The sequence below is a fragment of the Penaeus vannamei genome, chromosome 22 (genome assembly GCF_042767895.1).
Source record: "Penaeus vannamei isolate JL-2024 chromosome 22, ASM4276789v1, whole genome shotgun sequence".
In the NCBI taxonomy this organism is placed as follows: Eukaryota; Metazoa; Arthropoda; class Malacostraca; order Decapoda; family Penaeidae; genus Penaeus; species Penaeus vannamei.
Genome location: NC_091570.1, coordinates 9,085,221 through 9,110,220, shown reverse-complemented (window position 1 = coordinate 9,110,220; position 25,000 = coordinate 9,085,221). Strand labels below are relative to the sequence as shown.

The 25,000-nt window shown below is 50.3% G+C and overlaps 1 protein-coding gene across 1 annotated transcript in view; it reads left to right on the top strand.

Annotated features, from left to right (window-relative positions):
* The window catches only part of edl (ETS-domain lacking), a 25,972-nt gene extending 4,020 nt beyond the window's left edge, over positions 1–21,952 (top strand). The window contains exon 3 of the mRNA XM_027366956.2: positions 18,699–21,952. Within this exon, the coding sequence (XP_027222757.1) occupies positions 18,699–18,913 (215 nt within the window). The 3' untranslated portion in view covers positions 18,914–21,952. The remainder of the gene's footprint in view (positions 1–18,698) is intronic.
* Positions 21,953–25,000: the final 3,048 nt, after the last annotated feature.

Genomic DNA, 25,000 nt, shown 5'->3' with positions numbered 1-25,000 from the left:
ATCAAAGACAAACACAGACAGGCGGCGGCGACAAGGACACGACAACAAAGACACGACAGACAGCCACGACAGCCTTCATGCTCGTCGACTGAGGTACCTGGTGGACTTGTAATTAACGTGTTGGGTCTGCGTCCTCGGCGGAGGGGCTTGTCGGCACCTGATCCACTGAGATGTTTTTTTTTTCTTCTTCTTTTTCTTTTTCTTCTGTTTTCTTGTTTTTTTATTATTATTATTATTCTGTCTCTTTTCTTCTTCTTTTTCTTTTCTTCTGTTTTCTTTTTTTTTCTTAAATTCTGTCTCGTTTTTTGTTCTACTTCTTTTCCTTTCGGTTTTCCTCTTCCTTCTCTTTTTCTTGTTTTTATTATTAACTTCTGTCTCGTTTTTTGTTCTTCTTTTTCTTCTTTTTCTCTCCTTCTGTCTCGTTTGCATACCACATTTTTTTTCTTTCTGTTTTTTGGCAAGTTTGGTTCTCATGGTGTGTTTGTGCGATGTTTTATTTATTCATGTGTATATTATTTCGTATTTTTTGTTTGTTTGTTTATTACTTTTCATTATGTTTTTAGTGTAATTTGTTTTTATCTTATTTCATTCTTATCAGATCATCTATTTTGATATCTTTATATTTTTGTTTTTCATTTTTTGCCATTCCAATCTTCTTTCACCTTCCCTACCCCATACCCCCTTCCTCTTCCTATCCCATCCCAATCCATCCTTATCCTTTTTCTTCCCCTTCCTCCTTTCTTTTGCTAACACCTCCCTCCCTCCCTCCGCCCTGTGCCGCCCGCCCCTCTCCCTCACCCCCTCACCACTCCCTCCTCACTCCCTCTCCCACCCCATCCCCTCTTCATCCCCTCCCCACCCCTCCCCACTCCCTCTCCTCACCACCCTCCCACTCACTCCTCCCTCTCCCACTCCCTCCTCACCCTTCTCCACTCCCTCTTTCACCCTCCCCACCCCCTCGCCCCTCCCCACTCCCTCCCTCCTCGCCCCCTCCCCACCTCCCTCCTCGCCCCTCCCCACCCCCTCTCTCCACCCCTTCCCAACCCCTCTCCATCCCCTACTCCACTCCCTCCCTCCTCACCCCTCCCCACTCCCTCCTCACCCCTCTCCACTCCTCTCCCCCACCCCCTCCCACCCCCACCCCACTCCCTCCTCACCCCACCCCTCTCCACCCCCTCCCATTCCCACCTCCCACTCCCCTCCTCACCCCCTCCCAACCCCCTACCCCCACTCCCTCCTCACCCCTCCCCACCCCTCGCCCCATCCCACTCCTCCCCCACCCCACCCCCACCCCACTCCCCTCCTCGCCCCTCCCTCACCCCTCACCCCACCACCCTCCCACCCCCTCTCCACCCCCACCCCACCCCTCCAGTAGCGCGGGACGGATCGCTGTTCGTCAGAGGCATCGTCCATAGATCCTCAATTAGGATTCTCTAATGACACGTTCTTCTGTTCTTTCTTAATTGTTTTTTGCGCGAGGGGCGTTGTCTCCTTCTCTCTATTCCCTTCCTTTATCGCTCTCTCTTCTTAGTTTTGCTTTGTTTTTGTTTTGTTTGTCATATTGTTTTTTTCTTTTTCCTTCTTTCGTTTTTTTTTGGGGGGGGGTCTCTATTTCTCTCTATTTCCCTTCCTTTATCTCTCTTCCTTCTCTGTTTTGCTTTGTTTTTGTTTTTCTTTTTATCATATTGTTTTTTTTTCTTGTTTCTTCTTTCGGTTTCGTTTTTTTGCTTGTTTCTTTGCGGTTTTTCACTTATTTTGTTTGTTTGTCTCTTTTAAAGATCTTTATTTTCATGCGTCAATTAAAATCTATTTACGTCTGTGTTAATTTTCATTCTCAATTTCCTGTGCTTATTGGCCTAGTTTGTGTGCGTGTGTGTGTGTGTACGCGATTACTTCCTGTTTACATGATCCTGTGTAAATCCTCGGCCCTGTAAACACGTACATGTTTCGGTATTTTTGCACACGGCCAAGTGTATATGCCTCGTGTGCGTCTGTGTACGTAGGGTATTTCAGCAGACTTGTATATATGTGTGCGTATACATTCGAGTAAAGTGCGATGTTTCGTGTGCGTTTGTGTGCGTCTGTGTACGTGTCTAAGGGAAGGTATTTCAGCATTGTATATATTTGTGTGCGTATACATTCGAGCCTCGTGTGCGTCTGTGTACGTGTCTAAGCGAAGGTATTTCAGCATCGTATATATTTGTGTGCGTCTATATTCGAGTGCGACGCCTCGTGTGCGCCTGTGTACGTCTGTGTACGTGTCCAGGAAGGTATTTCAGCATCGTATATATCTGTGTGCGTCTATAATCGAGCCTCGTGTGCGCCTGTGTACGTGTGAGAGGGCCATATCTCCGGTGGGTTTCTGGAGTACCTCTGCCGCCCCAAGGATGCTGAACCCCACCGTCTTCGCCACATATTTCCGCCTCAAGTCATCCCGGCGTGACCCTCCCCCCCCTCCACCGCAGCCCCCTCCCTCCCCGGTTCCTTACCCCGGGGGAGGGAGGGAGGAAAGGGAGGGAAGGGGGGGGTGCCATCGCGGGGAAACGGGACAAGGATATGGGCGGGGACGGGGTGTCTAGGTGTGTGTTTATGTCTGTTTGTCTGTTTGTCTGTCTCTTTTTTTTTCTTTTCTTTCTCTACTTTTCCTTACTTTCCCCTCTCTTTTCCCCTTTTCTTAAGGTGAGATCCATTTCCCCCTTTCTCTTCTCTTCCCTTCTCCTCTTCCCCACTTCCTTTCCCTCCCCTCTCTCCCTCTTTCCACTTTGAGGTGAGAGCCACTCCCCTCTTCCCTTCCCCTCTCCTTCCTCTATTACCTTCCCTTCCCTTCCCCTCTCCTTCCTCCTCCTCAAGGGGTGTCAGACAGGAAGACAAAAAGAGGAAGGAAAGTAGTTAGCTAAGCCTGGTTGCCTCCCTTCCTTTTCCTCCTCCTTCTTTCCTTCCTCCTCTTCCTGGACAGGCCCAGTTCCCTTCCCCCTTCCCCTCTCCCCCTCTTCTTCCTTCCTCAGATAGGCCTGCTTGCCCCCTTCCTTCGCCTCCTCCTCCTCCTCCTCCTCCTCCTCCTCCTTCCCCAAATAGGCCTGCTTGCCCCCCTCTGCCTCTCCCCCTTCTCCCCCACTTCTTCCTTCCCCACATAGGCCTGCTTGCCCCCCTCTCCCTCTCCCCCTCCTCCCCCTCCCCCCCCTAGCTGGGTGGTGCCTGCCAGACGAAGCGTAAGAAACGTAATCGGTGTCAAGCATATCGGCCACTTCCTTTTTCCTCTCTTCCATTCTCCTTTTTGGGGGTCTTTCTTTGCGTCTTGCGTTTTATTTCCGCGTTCGTCTTTTCCTCTCTTGTCCTGTTATTTTTTTTAATTTTCCCTTTTTTCTTTTATATTTCCTTTGTCTTCTTTTCTTTTCCTTTTTTATTATGTTTTCTCTTTGTCTTTTTTTCCTTTTCTTTTCCTTCCCTTCGAACCCCATTGAACCGTAACGAACTCCGTCTTGCATTAATTCCTAAGGGTTTGAAGTGACCTCTTAGGGTTGGGTGAGAGATGACCCCGTCTCGTGTCTCTTCCTGTCTCTCAAAGCCCCTTTCTTTCCCTTTCTTTGTCCCTCTCTTTCTTTCTTTTTTCTTTCTCTTTTTCATTTTTTTCTTTCTTTCTTGTTCTCTCTCTCTCTCTCTCTCTCTCTCTCTCTCTCTCTCTCTCTCTCTCTCTCTCTCTCTCTCTCTCTCTCTCTCTCTCTCTCTCTCTCTCTCTCTCTCTCTCTCTCTCTCTCTCTCTCTCTCTCCTTCCCTCCTCCTACCTACCTACCCTCCCTCCTTCCCTCCCTCCCTCCCTCCCTCCCTACCTCCCTACCTCCTTCCCCCACTCACCGTCCACCCCACCCCACCTTCTTTCTCCCTCTCTTCCGTCACAGCTGATCAGAAGTTCTCCCTTCCCCCCTCCTCCCCTCCCCACCACTCCCCTCCGCTCCCCTCTTCACTCAGAGCTCCTTTCAACTAGGCGAGGAAGTTCACTCCTCACTTCACTCCGCTGTTTCTTGCCGCCCACAATACCGTTTTGATTTAGGAATACGTGAGAAAGAGAGAGAGGGAGGGGGAGGGAGGGAGAGAGAGAGAGAGGGGGAGGGGGAGGGAGGGAGAGAGAGAGAGGATGTAGCAGGGAGAGGAGAGAGAGAGATAGAGAGAGAGAGAGAGAGAGAGAGAGAGAGAGAGAGAGAGAGAGAGAGAGAGAGAGAGAGAGAGAGAGAGAGAAGAAGGAGAAAAAGAGGGAGAAGGAAGGAGAGAGAGAGGGGGGAGGGAGAGGGAGACAGACAGAAAGAGAAAGAGAGAGTCGGAGTCAAATTAGACGGAAACCTTCAACCAGACAATCTCGAACAATTCCGTCCCCGTGAAATCTTCTCAAGCATTTCACCTTGACTTGCTGTACCCCTTTTTCCTCCTCCTCCTCCACCCGCCCTTCTTCCGTCCCCTTTCTCTTCCTCTCCCGTCTCCCCCTCTCCCTCTCTCCCCTCTTCACCGTCTCCCTTTCACGCCGGACACTTGAGGGGTTGCGTTCCGGCACCCATATATATCTCCCCTTTTCCGGTAGCCGTATCTGAAGGAAGGGAGGGCCTCGCGGATGTGAACGAGTGAGCGCCGTAAAGGGGAAGCTAGATTAATTACGTTTTCATATCCTCTCGGCGAGGAAACATCCTCTTCAAATGTTCTCTGGTGATCATCGCGATCTCCGATGTATTTCTTAATATCCACATTAAGCTTTTATCAAGTGTGTAAATAATTAATCAGATGTACTTCGGATTTCAAGTGGCTATATCCCGCGGCGGACAGACAGCAGCCTCTTCTCCCGCTCTCCGTCTCTCTCTCTCTTTCTCTCTCTCTCCTATCTCCTCTTCCTCTCTCTCTCCCTCCCTCTCCTCCCTCTCCATCACACGTGGGCGGTTCCGGTTGCCCCCGACGCCCTCTCATCGCCCTCTCACGCCCGTGCCGCCCACCTGAGCAAAGATAACAAATTATCGCGGATCCGGGAGGTCGAGTTAATGGCGGGACGAAGGCTGTGTTTGTCCGTGTGTTTGCAGAGAGGATTTTTTGTTGTCTTTGCTTTTCCTCGAGTGATGAAGAAGGTGATCATGAGACGGAATCTTATTCGATGAGTAAGACCCGCTTGGTTCTTTTATTTATTTACTTTTTTTTCCTTATAAGGTTTTTGTTGAAAAAAAAGTAGGTTTTTCGTTTTATGGCGTTTCCCCTTCTCTATGTAAAAATAGAATAAAGGAGAGGGAATGGGAAAGAAAGGAAGATAGAAGGAAGAAAAGACGTAGAATAGGGGTTGGAGCAAGGAAGATAGAATAGAGGAAAAAGGAAGAGAGAGAAAGAGGAAGAAGTCGAACAGGGTGCCAGGCGAAGAAGATGGAATAGAGGAGAAAGGAAGAGAGAGAAAGAGGAAGAGGACGGCGAATATCGAGTAGGGGGCGGGGCGAGGAAGCAGGAAGAGCAGGAGGAGGGAAAGAGTGCCAGCCGGGGCGGAAAAGCTGCCTCCCCATCCTGCCTCCGTTCGCTCGTTCCTCCTCCCTGACTCCTCAGGCCCCCACGCCCTCCTCCTCCTCCTCATCCCTTTTCTTCCTTTTCTTCTTCTTCTTCTCCTCCTCCTTCTTCTTCTTTTTCTTCCTCCTCCTCCTCCTTTTTCTCTTCCTCCTCCTCTTCTTCTTTTTCCACCTCTTATTATTCCTCCTCCTCCTCCTCCTCCCTTTTCTCCTCCTTTTCTTCTTTATCTTCTTCCTCCTCCTCTTTTCTTTCTTGTTTTCTTCCCCATCCCCTTTCACGTTGTCTTCTTCCTCTTCCTTCTCTTTCTTATTATTCCCTTCCACTTTCTCTTCCTCTATTTCTTCTTCTTTTTTCTCCTCCTCCTCCTCCTTTACCAACACCACCTCTTCTTCTTCTTCTTCTTCCTCTTCATTTTCTTCTTCTTCCTCCGCCTACTCCTCTTCTTCCTCCTCTTCCCTCTCTTTCTCCTCCTCCTCCTCCTCCTCCACCACCTCTTCGTGTGACTCCGCCTTCCTCCATTTCCTCTTTCCGATTTTCCCTTCCTTCTTGTCGCCGTCCCCCCCCCCCCCCTTGTCACGCCCACCCCACCCTTCTCTCTCTTCCTCATTCTCTCTTTCGCGTTATTATAATTTGCTCTTCCTTGGTCCTTGCCTTTATTCGTGTGTTTGCATCTGTACATATACGCACACGCAGTCGCACGCACACATACGCACACGCAGTCGCACGCACACATACGCACACGCAATCGCACGCACACATACGCATACGCAGTCGCACGCACACACACACACACACACACACACACACACACACACACACACACACACACACACACACAAAACCTCCTTCCCCTCTCCCCCCCCCCTTCTTCCGTAATTAGTGTTGTTGATTTGCCATCATTAACTATAAGCGCAACTCTTACCCTATAATTCTGCACACTAGATCTCTCCCTTCCTTTCACCCTTTCCCGGTGTTTAGCTCCCTCTGACCCCTTCCTTGCACACTTCTCCCTTCTCCCTCCCTCTTTCTTTCTTCCTTTTCCTCCTTCTTCATTTTCCCTTCCCACCTTCTTTCTCCCTTTTCTCTCCCTCCTTCCTTTTCTCCTTTCCCTTCTCACCTTCTTTCTCTCTTCTCCTTCTCCCTCCCCCTTCCTTCTCCCTCCCCATCCCCTTTCCCTTCCCCCTCCCCCCTCATTCTCCCGTTCCCCTACCCCCTTCTTACTCCCTCCCCTCCCTTCTTCCTTCACCCTTCACCCTCCTTCCTTCTTTCTCCCTCCCCCCTCCCTCTTCCTTCACCCTTCACCCTTTCCCGGTACTTAGCTCCCTCACCCCCCCTTTCCAGTACCCCTTCATTTCCCTTTTTTACCGATGTCGCTCTGTCTACGGCTGTGATGATGGACATGTCGGTTGTTTATCAATTTGTGTTGTTGTTAGGTTTGTTATCATTCTCATTATTGTTGTTATCATTTTGTTATTATTGTTATAATTTTTGTTATTATTATTATTTTGTTATTGTTATTACTTTGATTGTTGTTATTATTGTTGTTATTATCACTATTATATTGATATTATTATTTTTATTATTATTATTTTTTTATTATTTTTGCTGCTTTTGTTATTATCATTGCTATTGTCATTATCATTATTATTATTGTCGTTGTCATCATTTTAATCATAATCATGATCATTACCGTTGCTTTTATGTTGACTGTTGTTATTGTTAAGATTATTGCAGTCGTTCCCGTCCGCGTCAGAGGCGAAACGAGCCTCGGCCCTGCAATTGCATCAATCCCGAGTCCCTTCGTATCTTGGGCCCTGTTATCATTTCCCGTCCGTCGGGTTTTGCCCACTCGCTCGCCCCCTCGCTCACTCACTCGCTCGCCCCCTCGCTCACTCACTCGCTCGCCCCCTCGCTCACTCACTCGCGCATGACCGTTATTCCGAGGAGGCCCCGAATAGGCACGTCCTTTTCCCCTCTTCGCTGCCGCTTTCCTGCCGAACCCAAAGTTGCGACGCCATGCGCTGACGCCATCAGGTCATGCGGCGAACCGGATGACGTCACTGCCCCCCCCCCTTCCCTACCCCGACCCTCCCCCCGCGCGAGAACCCGAGGTCTGGCGCCGGGCCATCGCCGCCGCCGCCGCCGCCGCCCTGTTTCCTTCCCGCCGCCGCCGCCCTGTTTCCTTCCCGCCGCCGCCGACGGCCGAGCGCGGGAAATGACACCTACGACTTCTCGGGCGCTTGCTCGTGAGTCACTTCGGGCGGAGGTGGTCGCTGCAGGCCCGTCCGCCGTCGGGCGTCCTCCCTCGCCGAGCACGACGGGCAAGGACGCCGCGCCGCCGAGTGGGGACGAGTCGGCTCCGAGGGAATCAGTGTGCGAAGGACGCCGCGCTGGTCGAGTATCCTGCGTCCCTCGCCTTGGGGTGCTTAGAAGGGGGGGTGGGGGGGCGGGCGGCGCTCCCAAGGCCGCCGCGTGACCGCAACGTGTACGCCGCCGCCGCCCGGTTCCCGCCATCACCTTCCACCTCCGCGGCGACGCATGCGGCTTTGCCCGGCACCGGCGTTACCGCAGCGCTTGCGGCCGCCTCAACCCGGCACTCGTGGGTACGGCGCTGCGGGCGGGGCGGCACAGGAAGACGTGGGGGGGGCCACCGAGCGCCACCAGCTGCGGAGGCCCTCTGGCGCCCCCAGGCCCTCGAAAGCCGCGCGCCAAAGGACTCGCGAAATCAGCTCCCGGCCACGGCGGCTGCGGGCGCCACGGCCTCCCAGCTCCTCGTCGCTCCTCATAGCTCCTCATAGCTCGTCGTCGCTCCTCGTCGCTCCTCATAGATCCTCGTCGCTCCTCATAGCTCCCGGCGCGACACTCGAACTGCTACCGAGTTTTCCCTCCCCCTCCCCCTCCCCCCGTGGCCCGGTGGGGAAGGAGGGGGGGGGGGCGACCAGCCGAACCCGCCCGACACTTCCTGTTGGACGGCCGGACCGTCCGACTCAAGGATGTGGCGGTGATTACACTATTACCGCATTTCCGCTCTACAATTATTTCTATAAATCTTTCTCTAGCGCGGCAACCATTTTAAAAAGGGGGGAGGGAGGGAGGGAAAGAGGGAGGGACGGGGGGGAGGGAGGGAGGGACGGACGGGGCAGGGGGAAGGGGAGGAGGAAAACCAGAAGGACGGTTGCACGCAGTAGGTCTAAGGAAATAAGGAAAGGCCGAATCGAAGTCGTTTGTTGTGGCGGGCCGAGGTTGGCGTTCGCGTAGAGGCGCATGCGGTGGAATCCGGGGAATGCGGCCGTTCGTCTTGGCCGTCGACTGGTACGGGCGGGCGGGGAGGGGGGGGGGCGAACGTCTGTTTTCCATGTCTGTGTTTCGGTTTCTCGTCTCTTCTTGTCCTTTCCTCTTTCTCTCTTCTTTGCTTTATTTCAGAATTTGCATTTCGTGATTTTATTTTATCGTCTCTTCTTGTCTTCTGTCTTCGTCTTTCGTGATTCGATGGGGGTTCTTGTCTCTTCTTTATGGCATTTCCCTTTATTTATCATTTTCCTTCTTTTCTCTCCTCTTATCTCTTTTCCTCTCCTTTTTTGTTTTCTTTTCCTTCCTCTTTCTCTCTCCATTTATCCGTTCTTCTTCTCCCTCCTCTTTCTCTCTCTCTCTTTCTCCGTTCTTCTTCTCCTTCCTCTTTCTCTCTCTCTGTTTATCCATTCTTCTTCTCCTTCCTCTTTCTCTCTCTCTATTTATCCGTTCTTCTTCTCCTTACTCTTTCTCTCTCTCTTTTTATCCGTTCTTCCTCTCCTTCCTCGTTCTCTCTCTATTTATCCGTTCTTCTCCTTCCTCTTTCTCTCTCTATTTATCCGTTCTTCTTCTCCTTCCTCTTTCTCTCTCTATTTATCCGTTCTTCTTCTCCTTCCTCTTTCTCTCTCTATTTATCCGTTCTTCTTCTCCTTCCTCTTTCTCTCTCTCTATTTATCCGTTCTTCTTCTCCTTCCTCTTTCTCTCTCTATTTATCCGTTCTTTTTCTCCTTCCTCTTTCTCTCTCTATTTATCCGTTATTCTGCTTCCTCTTTCTTCATTTATCCGTTTTCTCCTTCCTCTTTCTCTCTCTATTTATCCGTCCTTCTTCTCCCTCCTCTATTTTTCCTCATTTTATTTCAGAATCAATATCGAAGTGTCCGCTGAAATGGCGTGAAAATACGAGGTTGTTTTGGGATAATAGTTAACAATACAGGGAAGGAAACAGACGTTTGATCGACAGCTGGACAGGGGTGGGGGGCCGGGGCGGGAGGGCTGGGGAGGGGGAGGGGGCGATCAGCTGGGCGGAGTGACAGTGCGTCCAGTGTCCACCTTGGAATGTTAATCGCTTCTGGAGTGAGAAAAATGGCGAAATGTTCCACGCCGACCGGAACTATTGTTTTTTTTTTCGTTTTTTTCGTGTTTTTGGTGTTCCTCTTTCTCTCTGTCTCTTCGTCTTTTTCTTTTCTTTTCTCTCTTTTTTTCTTGTTATCTCTTTTTCGTTCTCTCTGTCTCTTTCTTGTTTTCTGTTTTCTCTCTCTCTTTCTCTCTCTCTCTCTCTCTCTCTCTCTTTCTCTCTCTCTCTCTCTCTCTCTCTCTCTATTCTCTCTCTCATTCTGCGTCTCTTTCTCTCTTTCTCTCTTTCTCTCCTCTCTTATTTCTCCCCTTTCCCCTTCCTCAGCAATAATACTTAATGACTCGCCGGGGACGTGTTGGTTCATGGTTCATATGAGTTTATGGCTCACGTATGTGTGTGTGTGTGTGTGTGTGCGTCTGTTTGTGTGCGTGTGTGCGTAAGAGATTGTGTGCGTGTGTGCGTAAGAGACTGTGCGTGTATGTGTGTGTGTGTGTGTGTGTGTGTGTGTGTGTGTGTGTGTGTGTGTGTGTGTGTTTGTGTATGTGTGCGTCTTTGTGTGCGTAAGAGATTGTGTGTGTGTATGTGTGTGTGTGTATGTGTGCGTCTGTTTGTGTGCGTGTGTACGTAGGTAAGAGTTTGTGTGTGTGTGTGTGTTTGTGTGTGTGTGTGTGTTTGTGTGTGTGTGTGTGTTTGTGTGTGTGTGTGTGTTTGTGTGTGTATGTGTATGTATGTATGCAAGAACTTATGAATTTGTATCTGCACATGTACCTACATATGCAACAGTTCCTATTTATGACCGTCCATATATACCTAAGCTTAAATAAATATCCAACTGCTCTCCTTCTACAAACACCCCCCCCCCCGACCCCCCTCTTTCCCCAAAACCTGGATACGCTCTAGCAGCCAACACGTGCGTCACAGAGATCACACTCGAGGCGGATGCACAGGCGCCCCTTGGAAGCAGCGGCGGGCGGGAAATCCGACGATAACACGAAAGGAGGGACACCAAAAGCAGGAGATAGGTGATAAAGGGGCGATAAGAGAGAGAGAGAGAAAAAAAGCGATAGTAAGCGTGTAAGCAGAAGTTGATAAAGTGGGTTTGCAGGAAGGGAGAAGCAACGGAGGGAGGGGGACGTTTTGATAAGAGAGAGAGGGGGGGAGAGAGAGGGAGAGAGAGAGGAAGGGAGGACAGATAAAAAGGGAGAGAGAGCGAGAGAGAGGGGAGAAGAGAGAAAAAAAGAGAGAGCGATAGAGAGGGGAGAGAGAGAGAGAAAGAGAGGGGGAGAGAGAGAGAGAGAGAGAGAGAGATAAATAAGGGAGGGAAAAGCATCATCCTGTTTAGAACCCAGACGGTTATGACGTCACTGTCTTGGCGAGGCGGGAATGTGACGTCACACACTTCTCTCAATAAGCGATTTCCGTGGAATGAAAAGAGAAAGAAAATAAAGTTACGAAATAAAAAAAAGAGATGATGTTTTTTTCTTTTTTTTGCAATTCCCACACACAAAAAAAAAGATATAACAGCGGAAATAATAACATTAACAATAAAAAATAAAACAAACAAATGCGACGGTTTCCCACGTGGGGGCTTCTTAATAGGCCTATTTCGCTGTGACTCAACCTTTAAAACCCTCCCCATCCTCGAGGGCGGGGGGTGGGGAGGAGGGAAGAGAGGGGGGGAGGGAAAGAAACCGTGAGAGGCTGAAGGGAGAAAGAAGAAAGGGAAAGGCAGGAGAAAGAGAGAAGAATGGGGTGTTTGAAAGGGCGTGGAATAAAGGAGAAAGAGAGGGAGAAGGAGGAAGAGAAGAGTCAGGGAGAGAGAGAAAGGGAGGGAGGGAGAGGGAGACAAAGAGAGAGAGAAAGAAAGAGAGAGACAGAGAGAGAGAGAGGATCATAATGTTTCAATCTGCTCCGTTGATGTGGCTAAATCGAAATAAATAACCTTCAATGGAATCAATAAATCATAATAACTAGACAAAGAAACACTTAGAGAATAAAGAGAAGGAAAAAGAATAAAACAAAAGGAAATAGCAATAGAAGCCTCATCAGCTGACACCCGCACGTGAAGTCCTGAGGAAGTCTCACCGTGCACTGATTAAACCTCGCCCTGACGCTCGCACGTGCCCGCTCGCATGTGCGCTCGTGCACGTGTTCTCTCGTGATTTCTCGTCGTTTCTCGCAGGTGCCTTCTCGCGATTTCTCGCCCTCTCTCGTGATTTCCCGGCATTTCTCGCGCGTGCTTTCTCGGCGTTTCTCGTCGATTCTCGCAGGCCCACTCAGGATTTCTCGCCGTTTTCCTTCGATTCTCGCAGGCCCACTCTCGCGATTTCTCGCCGTTTCTCTTCGATTCTCGCGGGGAAACTCTCGCGATTTCTCGCCATTTCTCGCAGGTATTCCCGAACGCACAATAGTCCCCTCCCTCGACCCCAGGTGATGTCACAGAGACGAACCCAGCCAAAAAAAAAAAAAAAAAAAAAAACCCGCGCGCGCCAAGTCAGCGACGAACAACACGCAGGAACACCAACCGCGAGACGTCAATTATTCTCACTCGTGTCTATATTTCCTTTAATTTGCCTAGTTAAGTCGTCGCCTCGCCCTCGCCGGGTGCTTGCAACGGGATGTGCGTGTATGCAAATTTCGAACGTGGGGGGGAGGCGGTAGGAGGAGGAGGAGGAGGAAGGAGGGGGGGAAATTTTCGGAATCCGGGCCAGCGAAATGAGCATCTTGGGAGGAGGAAGGAGGAGGAAGAGAAAAGGGGAAGAGAGGAGGAGGAAGAGAAGACATGAAAGACGGAGAAGAAGAGGAGGGAGAGGAAGAAGGAGAAAGGGGAAGAAAAGAAGGAAAGGGAGAAAGGAAGGAAGGAAAGAATGAAGAGGAGAGAGGGCGATCGGAAATGACGAGGAGGAGGAAGAGGAAGAGAGGGAGAGGCGAGGAACGAGGAAGAAATTAGGGGAATGAGGAAGGGAAGGAGGAAGGAAGGGGGAGGAGACGCGGGAAAGAGAACGAAGGAGAAAAAGAAGGAGTTAACACGTGTTGCAAAAGACAGGCGAGAAGGGAGGGGGTGGGGGGAGGGGGGAGAGGAGGAGGGGCGATGGGTGTACACAATGCGAAGAACAGAACAGGAAGAGTGTAATAAGGAACAGGAAGAAGGGTAGAAGCAGAAGGCGGAGAAAGAGAGAGGGGCGAAGGAGGAAGGAAGGAGGGGAGGGGGGGAGGTGAGGAGGTTGGATGGAAGAGAGTTAGGAAGCAGGGGGGGGGCAAAGGAGGGAATGGGGAGGGGGGAAAGGAAGAGGGGAAAGGGTGGGGGGAAGGGAGGGGGAGGGGGAGGGGGGGGGTCGCAGGAAGACGCGTGAAACGTCTCAAGAAGGAAACACCATTTCCTCTTTCTTTGTCGACTCCTTCCCCTTTCCCAGCGGGCCTTCCCTGACACAGCCACTGCCAACCACCCCTTCCGGCCCTCTCTCGCTCTCCCTCTTTCTCTTTCTCCTCTGGCCTCTCTTGTTCTTTCTCTCTCTTCCGATCTCGATTCCTCTCTCTCTCTCTCTCTCTCTCTCTCTCTCTCTCTCTCTCTCTCTCTCTCTCTCTCTCTCTCTCTCTCTCTCTCTCTCTCTCTCTCTCTCTCGCTCTCGCTCTCGCTCTCGCTCTCTCTCTCTTTCTCTTCTGGCCTCTCACTCTCTCTCCTTCTCTTCTGGCCTCTCTTGTTCTTTCTCTCTCTCTTCCGATCTCGATTTTCCTCTCTCTCTCTCTCTCCTCTCTCTCTCTCTCTCTCTCTCTCTCTCTCTCTCTCTCTCTCTCTCTCTCTCTCTCTCTCTCTCTCTCTCTCTCTCTCTCTCTCTCTCTCTCTCTATCTCTCTCTCTCTCTCTACTGGACTCTCTTGTTCTTTCTCTCTTTCTTCCGATCTCGATTCCCCTCTCTCTCTCTTCCTCTCTTTTCCTCTTCCTCTTCTGTGTCCTTATTCTCCCCCATTCGCTCTCTCACCCTCTCCTTCTGTCTCTCATTTTCTTTCCTTTCCTCGTCTGTACCCATATATATATATATATATATATATATATATATATATATATATATATATATATATATATATATATATATGTGTGTGTGTGTGTGTGTGTGTGTGTGTGTGTATGTGTGTGTGTGCGTGTGTGTGTGTGTGTGTGTGTGTGTGTGTGTGTGTGTGTGTGTGTGTGTGTGTGTGTGTGTGTGTGTGTGTGTAGTTGTTTGTTTATTTATTTATTCTTTCATTTATCTCCCCTTGTTTTCATTTTCATCTCTGTTTTGATTTGGTTCTACCTATCTTCTCTTTCTCTCTTTCTTGTTAGTTCCCATATTTTACTATGTTCTCTATCTATGTCTATCTACCTAAATATCTGTATATCTCTCTATTTATTTATCTATCTATTTATCAGTCTATCTCTCTCTCTGACTATTTATATATCAGTCTTTACGTCTATCTCTCTTTCATTCTTTCTTTACGCAATCTTATTCTCCCTTTCTTTCCCTCATTCCCTCTTTTTTCTCATTCTCTCTCTCTCTCTCTCTCTTCCTCCTTTGATCTCTCCCGCTTTACCCTTTTCTCTGTACACACGTATGTACGTATGCACGTACACACAAACACACCAGGTACCCACATGGTCGCCTTGCACTGTTACGTGACCCAAGAATTAATTAGACGGTAATTATACGCGAGGTTTTGTGGAAACAGTGCGGTCTTCCTTGCATTTTTCTGCATTCTCTGCTCGGGAGGAAGGACCAGATTTCTACTCGTTGGCTGAAGGTCGGGCTGTAGTTTTTTTAATCGTTGGGCGGTCTTCGTGTTCGTATTTTGTGTTGTGGGGATGTATGTATGTAAGCGGTTCCATGGATACACGGGTGGAAACAGGCGTAGTCAGACATACATACACTCACTTAAAATGGAGATATAAACAGATACACACGCACACATACATACAACGTAACACAACACACACACAACGAAACAAAGCACACACACGCACGCACACACACACACACACACACACACACACACACACACACACACACACACACACACACACACACACACACACACACACACACACACACATACATACATACACACACACACACATACACACACATACACACACACACACACACACACACACACACACACACACACACACACACACCCTCGGCCCAGCGACACGGAACCCTGGCGCCGCCGAGCCGAATATAGGCCGCTCGCGCTTCGTGTCGCCTCTCGTTCTCGGCGAATTTCTTCCATTCATCAGCCTTCACGGAACGGAGCGCGGAACGGCGGCGGCGGCGGCGGCGTGTCCGGTGCTGCATGAGTGTCCGAAGAACGTCCGGGGTGTCCGCAACTGCCCGAAATGTCCGCACGTGACAGCCTGCCTCCCACCATTACGGACATCCGGGGCGACCTCTCCCCTCCCCCCCTCGCTCTCTCCCCTCCCCCTCCCTCTCCCCTTCAATGCCGTGGATATAAGAACATGCTTAAGTATAGTCCGTAAAGTCCAGGTCGAGGAGGGGGAGGTGGGGAGAGTCCATGACCAGGGGGAGGGGGAACTCCGTGACCAAGGGGGAAGGGGGGACTCTAGGACCAGGGGGAAGGGGGAAGGGGGGGACTAAGACCATGGGAGGGGAAGGGGTGAGGGGGAGAGGCCAGAGGGAAAGGGGGGGTAGGACCATGGGGAGGGGGAAGGGGGGAGGGGCCAGAGGGAAAGGGGGGTAGGACCATGGGAGGGGGAAGGGGTGGGGAGGGGCCAGAGGGAAAGGGGGAACTAGGACCATGGGAAGGGGGAGGTGGGGAGGGGGAGGGGGAGGGGGGAAGACGTACAGTAGCGAGCGTGGGGGAAAGTTGGTGGCCCGGCCGGGTGCGTGGGTGAACGTCAGGCAGCTGTTCGAGTGTACCGTTTCCTTGGCAGATTTTTCGTGAGTTTTCCACTTTGCAATGGTCAATTCTCACCCCTTCACCCCCTCCCCCCCCCCCTTCACCTTCTTTCCCATACATACCCCCCTTTCCTCCCTTCCACCCCTCCTCCTACCCTCCCGTACACTATTTTTCCTTCCCTACTTCTTCCTCTCTCCTTCTCTCCCTCTTTCCCTCCCCTTCGTTCTCTCCTTAATTTTCCCACACACTTGCATTGTCTTTTATTGCTACCTCTCTCTTATCCGTTAGTCATTATGTCTTCGTCTCCTAATTTTCTTTTTTACTATATTTTTTTCTTTTTCTTTCACCTTCACGCAACTATTTCATAATTCTTTCCCACCGTCTACGTATCCTTCAGACGTCAATTAAATTTTCAAAAATGTTACACCATTTCTCTGCCATTTTACAAACGTCATTATAACAACACACAACATTCACCACGCCACAACATCGATTAGCATAGCCGCAATTAGCCACCTACAACCTTCACAACATCCGTTTCTCTACAACATGTAGGTGATAGAAATGAAAACTTATAATTTATTCATCCAACAACACATTTTTATGACTTTCTACCTACGCTAAGTTAATGTTCAAAATCTGTACGGATTTTACCCGAGGTTGTGTTACAAATCGGTGTTGCTAGAGTTGTGACCACAATCGTCACAACCTGCAACGCACAACCCGTCACAGTGGTCTACAACCGTCCTTCTCATCGCCCCATCCCCCCCCCCTCCCCTCCCACCACATCAAACCTTCCCCCCTTCACCCCCCCCCTCCCCCCTCTCTTCCTTCATTCCCACCCTCTAGCAACACTGGAATGATTGTTTTCACCCTCCATTACTTCCACCTTCACCCTTACGCCCTCCCCCCTTCCCTCCCCCCATTTCCCCCTCCCTCCCCCCCTCCTCCCCTCCCCCTCCTTCCCATGGCACTTTGGCCCTCTGTGGTCACCAGCGCTCGGAGGCCGTGGCAAGCGAATCTCGACCTTCCGCGTGTGTGCTTATAAGGTCCATTTCCCCCCGCGATTTCCTCCTCGAAGGGGGGGAAGATACCTGACTCCTCGTTGGTGCCCGCTCGTACATTTTCTTTCCTTTTTTTTTTACTTTGATTTTAACAAGAAATTACAATGATCGCCGAACACAGACCCCAAAGGCGCGGCGTCGTGTTCCTTGCCCCCCTTTTTCCTGTTTCCTGACCCCTCCCTCCCTCCCTCCTTCCCTCCCCCCTTTCCCCCTTTTTAACGCACCCCCCCCCCTCCCCGAGGCCGAGATCACACCTTCCGCGGCCCAGACACCCCCCCTCCCCCCAGACACCACACTGCGGCGCCTTTCACGACTTTTCGTTGTAATATTTTATATTTTGTATCTACAGTTGGAATAATTCACCTCTAAACCATATATGAATACATACGCATGCACATATATGTACGCATTACCTACAGTCATTCACATACTCTTGAACAATACACATCAGTCATTAAAGATACATAATACGCATACATGTACACGCACACAAACACATAAATGCACAGACACGCATTGTTATGAACAATGTATATCCTTCGTGCCTTTCTCTTCTTGTTTGACTTTTTTATGTAGGAACGTATCGGTTGCAACAAAACAATGTATCTCGAAATTGCACAGAAAATGCAGAGAGGGAAAGGGAAGGATTGCATTCAGGGTGATGTAAAGTTGCAAGTTTTGTTTTCAACGCCGGGGAATGGCCCCGTGTTTCTGTCTTTTTCAACATTATCCACAGAATCTCATATCTGCTTGTGGTTTCCTCATGGTCACAAAATATTATTCTGGGGGACGCGGCAAGCTATTCTCTCTTTCGTAACCCGACAATAGCGGAAATTGGAATGACGAAAGTGTCTCCGACTCTTATGTCTCCTGAACATAAAAAAGTGAGACATTTTCACGACCAATATAAAACGAAAACAAAACAAGATATAAACCTAGAACAATAGATCTGAAGTAAATTGAATCGAAATGGAAACAAACTTTCGCGGGAGTTGCATATACAACAAAAATAAACGCTCCAGTTTCTCGTTTACACAACCCGCATTTAAGCACGCGGCGATCCCTCCTCGGGCGCAGACGAACGCCGACGCCTCGCTGCTTCTAAATAATTTCCCGGCCATAAATCTCGTCCAGGAAAGCTTGATTGGGATTCCCGGCGATTAAATGGGTCTCGTTTTGCGTGCGGAGCCGTGACTGTCGGCGCCACGTATGGATAGCGACATAATTTCTGCCGTTTGAAGCTCTCCGTGCCGCGTCCAGTGTGTTGCCTCGTTTCAACATAATTAATAGTCACGTGCGTTGGCCTTCGTGTGGAATTTACCTGTGGTGTGGATTTCTTAGCTTGCGATCTTAATTTTTCATGTTTCTTTGTATATTTATCTATTTATTTGATATATATTTACTTATTTATTTATTTGATGTACCTATTGTATACATTTGATATATCTATGTATTTATTTACTTGCATATCTATATGTATTTATTTCGGAGAAAAGACGATATTATCTAAAACAAACCAATTGTTTAAATGGCGCATTGTGCGCTGTGGCTGACACTTATCGCTCTTGGCATACTTACAGGTGTGAATTATAGTATCACTATCGTGTTAGGTACAATGGTACAATTGACTTTTGAAAGGTCTGGTTCGGTTGTACTCCAGTGCATTCACTGCTTTGCATATGAGCTTTGTATGCGTGCGTATGTCTGCGCGTTTGTGTGGGTGCGCACATGTGTGGATTTGCAGACAATGTTAATATGGATTTTCTTTTTAATATTAATGCTGGTGCTATCGACCCGCGTGGCGAGTGTCGATCGCCGACGAGCCCTCGAGACTAACCCGCCGTGTTCCTCTTGCAGATCCCCGGACCTGGAGCCGCGACGACGTGCACAGATGGCTCCACCACGTGTCCGAGGCGCACCAGCTGCCCCGCGTCTTCCCCGAGCGCTTCCTCATGAACGGCAAGGCTCTGTGCCTCATGACCCTTGACATGTTCGTCCAGCGAGTGCCTCTCGGCGGCAAGCTGCTCTATAAGGACTTCCAGCTGCGGCTCTGCAACGCCATGTACGCCTGAGTGTCCTCGGAGGCGTCTGGACCGAGCCTTAGAAGGGCCCGTCCGTCCTGCGCCCGGAGCGACCCGGCGCCCGAGAGATCCGAGTCTGCGGGATGGACACGCGGCCGCACAAGTTTTAAATTGGACATGTTCAGGGCGGGGGCGACGTGGCGCGCAGAAGGGCGCCTTGGCCCCGCCTCGTCGTGTTGTTACGCCAAAGATAGTTGCTAGAGCGCCTCGGCCGTGCGCATCCCTCGCGTCCTGCAGGAGGATCACCGCGCTCGGGGCCGCTGTGTTCCTACGCCCTTTTTTTCGAGAAGCCCTGCCCTCAGCCCCAGTTCCTCGCCACCTTCCTGCCGTCAACGCCCTTCCCTGCCTCTCGTCTCTTGGAGGAACCCGGGGCGGACAGCTTTGCGTCACGCCTTTGTGCGCCCCTTACGCCCTTTGTCCCAGGTGCGAAGCGAGGCGCCGGAGGCCCGACCGCTACACTTAACCCCTTTGGATACTCGCCGACAAAGGAGCGCGACGGAGTTTCCTCTCGGCAAACGGCGTGGTCAGTCGGACATGTAGGGTAGGCAGGGCCGGGCGAAGGGGAGGAGAAAGGGAGTTTTCATTACCTCGCCCCCTCCCCCCTCGACGACGATCCCCTCCCCCCGCCACGGCCCCCCGCATCGACCACCAAACAGGAAACCGGTACAGGCACTTCCTGGTCCCGCCGGCGCGCCGAGGGGAGCCCACGCATTTCCGTCCACCAAACATCCCCTCGCGCGGACCCTCGCCTCGCGCCGCGTCCCCTCGGCCTGCCTCTCGAGGGGACTCTCGGTGCTCTGTCGACAGCCGTGCAGACGCTCAGACTGCGTGACTCAGTATCGCTGTGAAAAGAAATAACAGTTGTCAGCAGTCGAGCAGTCGTGAATTGAGGTGTCCGGACTCCCTCTCCTCTGCCTCCGGACGCATTTCAAAGCAAGCAAGCGCCGCCCCCTTCAGCTCCACCTGACGTGACCTCGCCCGTCCGGTCGCCAACGAACCTTGGCCTAGACACTCCCCCTTCCTCCGCCTGCAAGACGACACCCGCCTCATATCCGCCCCTCTGCCTCCCCTCGGCCGCCCGGAAAGCCAACACCGCCCCTGCGTTAGTCTGTCAACACGTGACTAGCCCTCCTCGGCTCTCCCCTCGTCCTCCCCTCCGCGACGTGTACTACGACTACTGCTGCTGCCACCGCCCCCCTCCCCCTCCCCCTCCAGCTGCCCCGCGGGGAGAGGGGGGCAGGGGAGGGCCCAGGCAGCGGACGGACATCCTGGCAAGCTCGCCGATACAGAATCAATGCCGCCCAGGGGAAGACACGCCCTCAGCGGTCAACTGTCACTTCCGCCCACGCTGATAACCGGCCCAACAGCACCAACACCGACGCAATAACCAACAACAAACAAGAAGGACGACAACAACAACAGAAGCCATGCACCGAAGGGACAACTCTTGGTGCGTTTTTGCTCTTTGAGTATTTCCTGCTGCTCTGGTGCCGCATTTAGCGTCGGTTCCACGTCGGCCATTAAGCGTACGGAAATATGGCGACATAGCAGAGCGAATCCCCAGAAGAGAGAAGCATCCCGAGCGAGATCCGAGGAGATCTGGCCCCAAGTCTCGCGTCTCCCGCCAGCATCCGTGGACTCTCTCGCCTAAAGATGCTTGAGTCCCCCCTCCCCGCCCCGCCCGCATTGTCCGTTTTCCTCGCCCAGGTAAGGAACCCGGGCAGGTAAGTTAGGGGCGAGGAGGGGGGGGGAGGTGATAAGGGCTGGGGACCTGAGCGACGATACCCGGACGACACTTCCCACCCCTCCCCCACCCTATCCCCCCCCACACACCCCCACCGCAAACACCGTCGTTGCCACTGCTTTGACCACGTGCGGGACAGCTGCCCTGACTTCACCGGAAACAGCTGATCTGTCGGGATAACAGCTGACCGCTTCTCATCCTCACCCTTCCCTTACGTCGCACTCTCCCCAGAACCGCCGCCTCCGTGTCTATTGTGTCGGCCGCTTAGTATTGTTAACATTTACCAGGAGATGATTTAGTGTCTTTGGGGAAGTCTCATGCAGTGCCTTGTTAGTTTTTTTTTTTTTTTTTTTTTGGTATATGCTGGGTATTCGGGGTATGTGTAGGGTGTCGGATTACGCGTGTATGTTTAGCGATGGTTTGACGCGTAATTTGTGTATCCGATGATGCATTTCTTTGCCTCGAAGTGCCCCCCCCCCCCCGTCTAATTATAGCCTCCCGAACGCCTAAGAATCTGACACCGAAGTTCCTCTTTCCGTGGCGCCCTCCCCCCCTCCTCCTCCTCCTCCCCCACCGCCTCCCTCTTCTCTCTCCCCTCTCCCCTCTTCCCTCTTCCTCTCACATCCACCGCCTCTCTCTCCCCTCTCCCACCCCGTCTCCCTCTCCCCTCTCCCACCCCGTCTCCCTCTCCCCTCTCCCACCCCGTCTCCCTCCCCGCCTCCCTCTCCCCCCCGCAACAAGCATCATCAACAGGACACAGCGCAGATAATAGCGATAGCGGCAGAGGACGTGGAGGCGGCGGCGGCGGCGACACCCCTGCGCAGTCAGAGTACCGACGGCGCCGCCACCGGTTCCTCCGACGCTGCTATCGCCCCCTCCAACCTATCTTCCTTCTCCTCCCCCCTTCCCTCTTCCTCAGTCTCCGTCTTATCCTCATCTACCTCTTCCTCCTCCTCCTCCTCCTCCTCCATTTCTTCCTCCTCCTTCATCTCTTCCTCCACCTCCATCTCCTCCTCCACCACCTCCTCCTCCTCCTACTCCTCCCCCACCCCCCTACCCATCCACGGACGACCTCGTGCGTGGCGCCGAGCGGGGTCGCCCTTCCGGCACGACTCGCATCTACCAACAACAGGATCCGTCCGTGGCTCTTGTTGTTGTTGCTGCTGCTGTTGTGATTGTTGTGATTGTTAATAATGTCACGGATGTTCACGCTGGATGCTCGCTCGGCAACCTCCTGTCGACTTCCATGTATTGTCAATAGATGGGGCTCTTTTTTTTTTTTTTTTTTTTTTTTTTTTTTTTTTTTTTTTGGTGTGTTATTTTCGTCTATTTGTTTTTGTTATTATTTTTTTCTTTTTGTGGGGAGGGGATTCTTGTTTGGAGGTGTGTTATAAGATGCTTACTCTCTGTGTGTCTATCTGTATGTCTGTCTCTCTTATTTGATCTATCTGTATGTCTGTCTCTCTTATTTGATCTATCTGTATGTCTGTCTCTCTTATTTGATCTATCTGTTTATTTCTCTCTCTCTTTCTCTCTCTACTCCCTCCCTCCCTCCCTCTACTCCCTCCCCCCCTCTCTCTCTCCTCCCCTCCCTCTCCCTCTCTCCCTTTCTCCCTCTCTCCCTCAATATCCGGACTTTGTTGAAGTATCGAAACGGAACTGCGAGCCAGATAACAGGCGACCTTGCTGCCCTCTTCCGCCAAATTGACCCTAAAATACCGGACAGGAAGTTCAATTGGTGCAACTATAACGAAACAGAGAGAGAGAGAGCGAGAGCGAGAGAGAGAGAGAGAGAGAGAGAGAGAGAGAGAGAGAGAGAGAGCGAGAGAGACGGGTAATACAGGAGGCGGACTATAACTTGATACTGATTTTGATAACGATAACAGCGACGATTATGATGCCGATCAAATTGCATCGTATCATCTGGTTTGAAGGTATGACCGATCAGGGTGAAGGCAGAAGTTTCAAAGTTATAAACCTTGTTCATTTGTTCATCGGAGAGTGAAGAAAAGAATAAATAACATGTAGACTAACAGGAAACCTCCCCTCCCCCCTTTTCTCTCTCCCGCCATGACCGAATGATGGAAGAGCTGTGAATAATAATTGACTCTCTCTCTCTCTCTCTCTCTCTCTTTCCTCGTGGTCGGTAACAACACGATGATGGGCGTGAGATAAGCCGAGATAAGCTCCAGGTGACTCGGGATTACCGCGGTGACCTCCTGCAGTTCGTATTACCGTCGGCGATAAGCTCGGCGAGGGTGGGGGTCGGAGCCGAGGTCAGAGGTCGCGGCCAGGTCAAAGCTTGTTTGGGAAATTCCTGCGGAGGAATGCTCGTTTCAGCTTCATCTGCATACCGGAGCTTTCCCTCCCCTTTCCGCCGCGCCTGTCTCCGAGGGCCGTCCTTTGTCGCTTCCTCTCTCTGTCTCCTTATCTCTCTCTCTCTCTCTCGCTCTCTCTCTCTCTCTCTGTCGTTCCTCGTCGATCAATCACTCCCTCTTCGTATTTTTCTTCCCTTTAGATTATTGTCCCGCTGCTTTGGTCCTCCCCCCCCCCACCCTTCCCCCCGCACCAGCCCCATCCTCCCTCCCTCCCTCCCCCTCCCCCCCTGCCCCAGCGCTAGGCTCAGGCAGAAGGGCAGGACAGCTGAGGAAGGCCCCAGGAAGTGTCTCATCGGACAGGGCAGATGTTGAGGAAATCTACCCTAACCTCCCACCATTGTCCATGCCCCTGTGCCCCTCCCCCTTCCCTCCCCTCCCTCCATCCCCTCTCTTCATAACCCCCATCCCCCCCCCACCTCCCTCCTCCCCCTCCCTCTTCCCTGTACCTCTTTTCTCTCCTTTCTTCCGAAACGTTTACGCTTTCTATAATAGTTAGATTAAAAGGTTGAGAAGAAAAATCTCTTTTTTAGGTTATAATCAAAGATGGAGAATATAAGTTATGTGTCTGTGGTGGCGTTTGTATAGTAGATTTTTTTTTCTGAAGGTTCAGGGGAAAAAAAAGCGTGGAAAACTGAAAGAGCGTGGTTAGCTATTCTTCTCCTCTTCCTTTCCCTTCTCTCTCCCTCTCTCCTTCTTCTCGTATACGTTTATTTCGAGGTCGAGAGAAAAGGGAATTATATACGATTTTCGATTTTTTTTTTTTTTTTTTTGTGCTACTACTTTTTTCCTTCTTTCTCTTTTATGTCTTTGTTCATGTATTAGCTATGCATTAATTAGGGTTTTAGTGTTAGTTACCCCCTTGGCTCTTAGGCGAAGGGGTGTCCAGGCGACCATACCTCCAAGTGACCTATTTTATAGAGTATAGAAACTTATTTTTTTCTGACGTGTTCGTGTCCTTCTCTCGTGTGACGCTGAAAACTGCCAAAGTGGATACGCATCGCGGATATAGTTTGCGAATTGTAGACCGAATATACACGGTTATTTTTCTACTGTGACTTTTATCTATGATGTGTAAGAAGCATTACTTTTGATAATGAAAGATGAGAAGAAAAAAAAACATTTTATTATTATTATAATTAGTGCTTCTTGTTGTTAATATTTTTTTTTCGTATGTACGTAAGGTCTTTTGTTAGTGGACGGTGCATCCTCCAGTCAAATTGTGTATATATTTTAGTGTATTTTCTCGTGTTTCTCCCTATGTATGTTCTCTAGTCTTGCCTTGCACAAAACTTTAAATACACTTGCAATACAGCACATGATTATCTTGCTGTACTGCAGGTATTATTGATATAATTATTTGGACTATTATTATTATTATTTGTATCCTTTATTTTACTTTTCTTTGTGAACAGACATTTTTGTGATAACGGATTTGTTTGTCTCGATTAAGTATAAGAACATATGCTGTTGTCTTTGTATATTTGTGTTGACTGAGCGCCCTTCTCAGCAGTTGACGTGTGTATAGTATCATTATTATTATTATTATTACGTTCTCTTCATCCTCGTGTGTAAATATCTGTGTATTGTGAATGAACCGACGGCCTTCCCACCAGATTCATCAAGAGTGCGTTCGTGTGTTTGTTGCAGAGTGACGTCACGCCGGTATAGGGATCTTATTTGCTGGATATTTTGTTGTACATTTTTTTTTATAAGATCTTCTCTCTATGAACGGAATTCTACTTGTTTACATTGATTCCCCTTTACATGCTTATGAATACGTTTGTTGTTTTGTGTTTGGGTGTTGTGGAAATCTAGTGTGTGTAAGGTTGACATATTTCTTATAGACTGGTTATTAGATTGGCCTTTGACGATTTGATTTTGTTTGTAAAGTATATATATATATATATATATATATATATATATATATATATATATATATATATATATGTATGTATG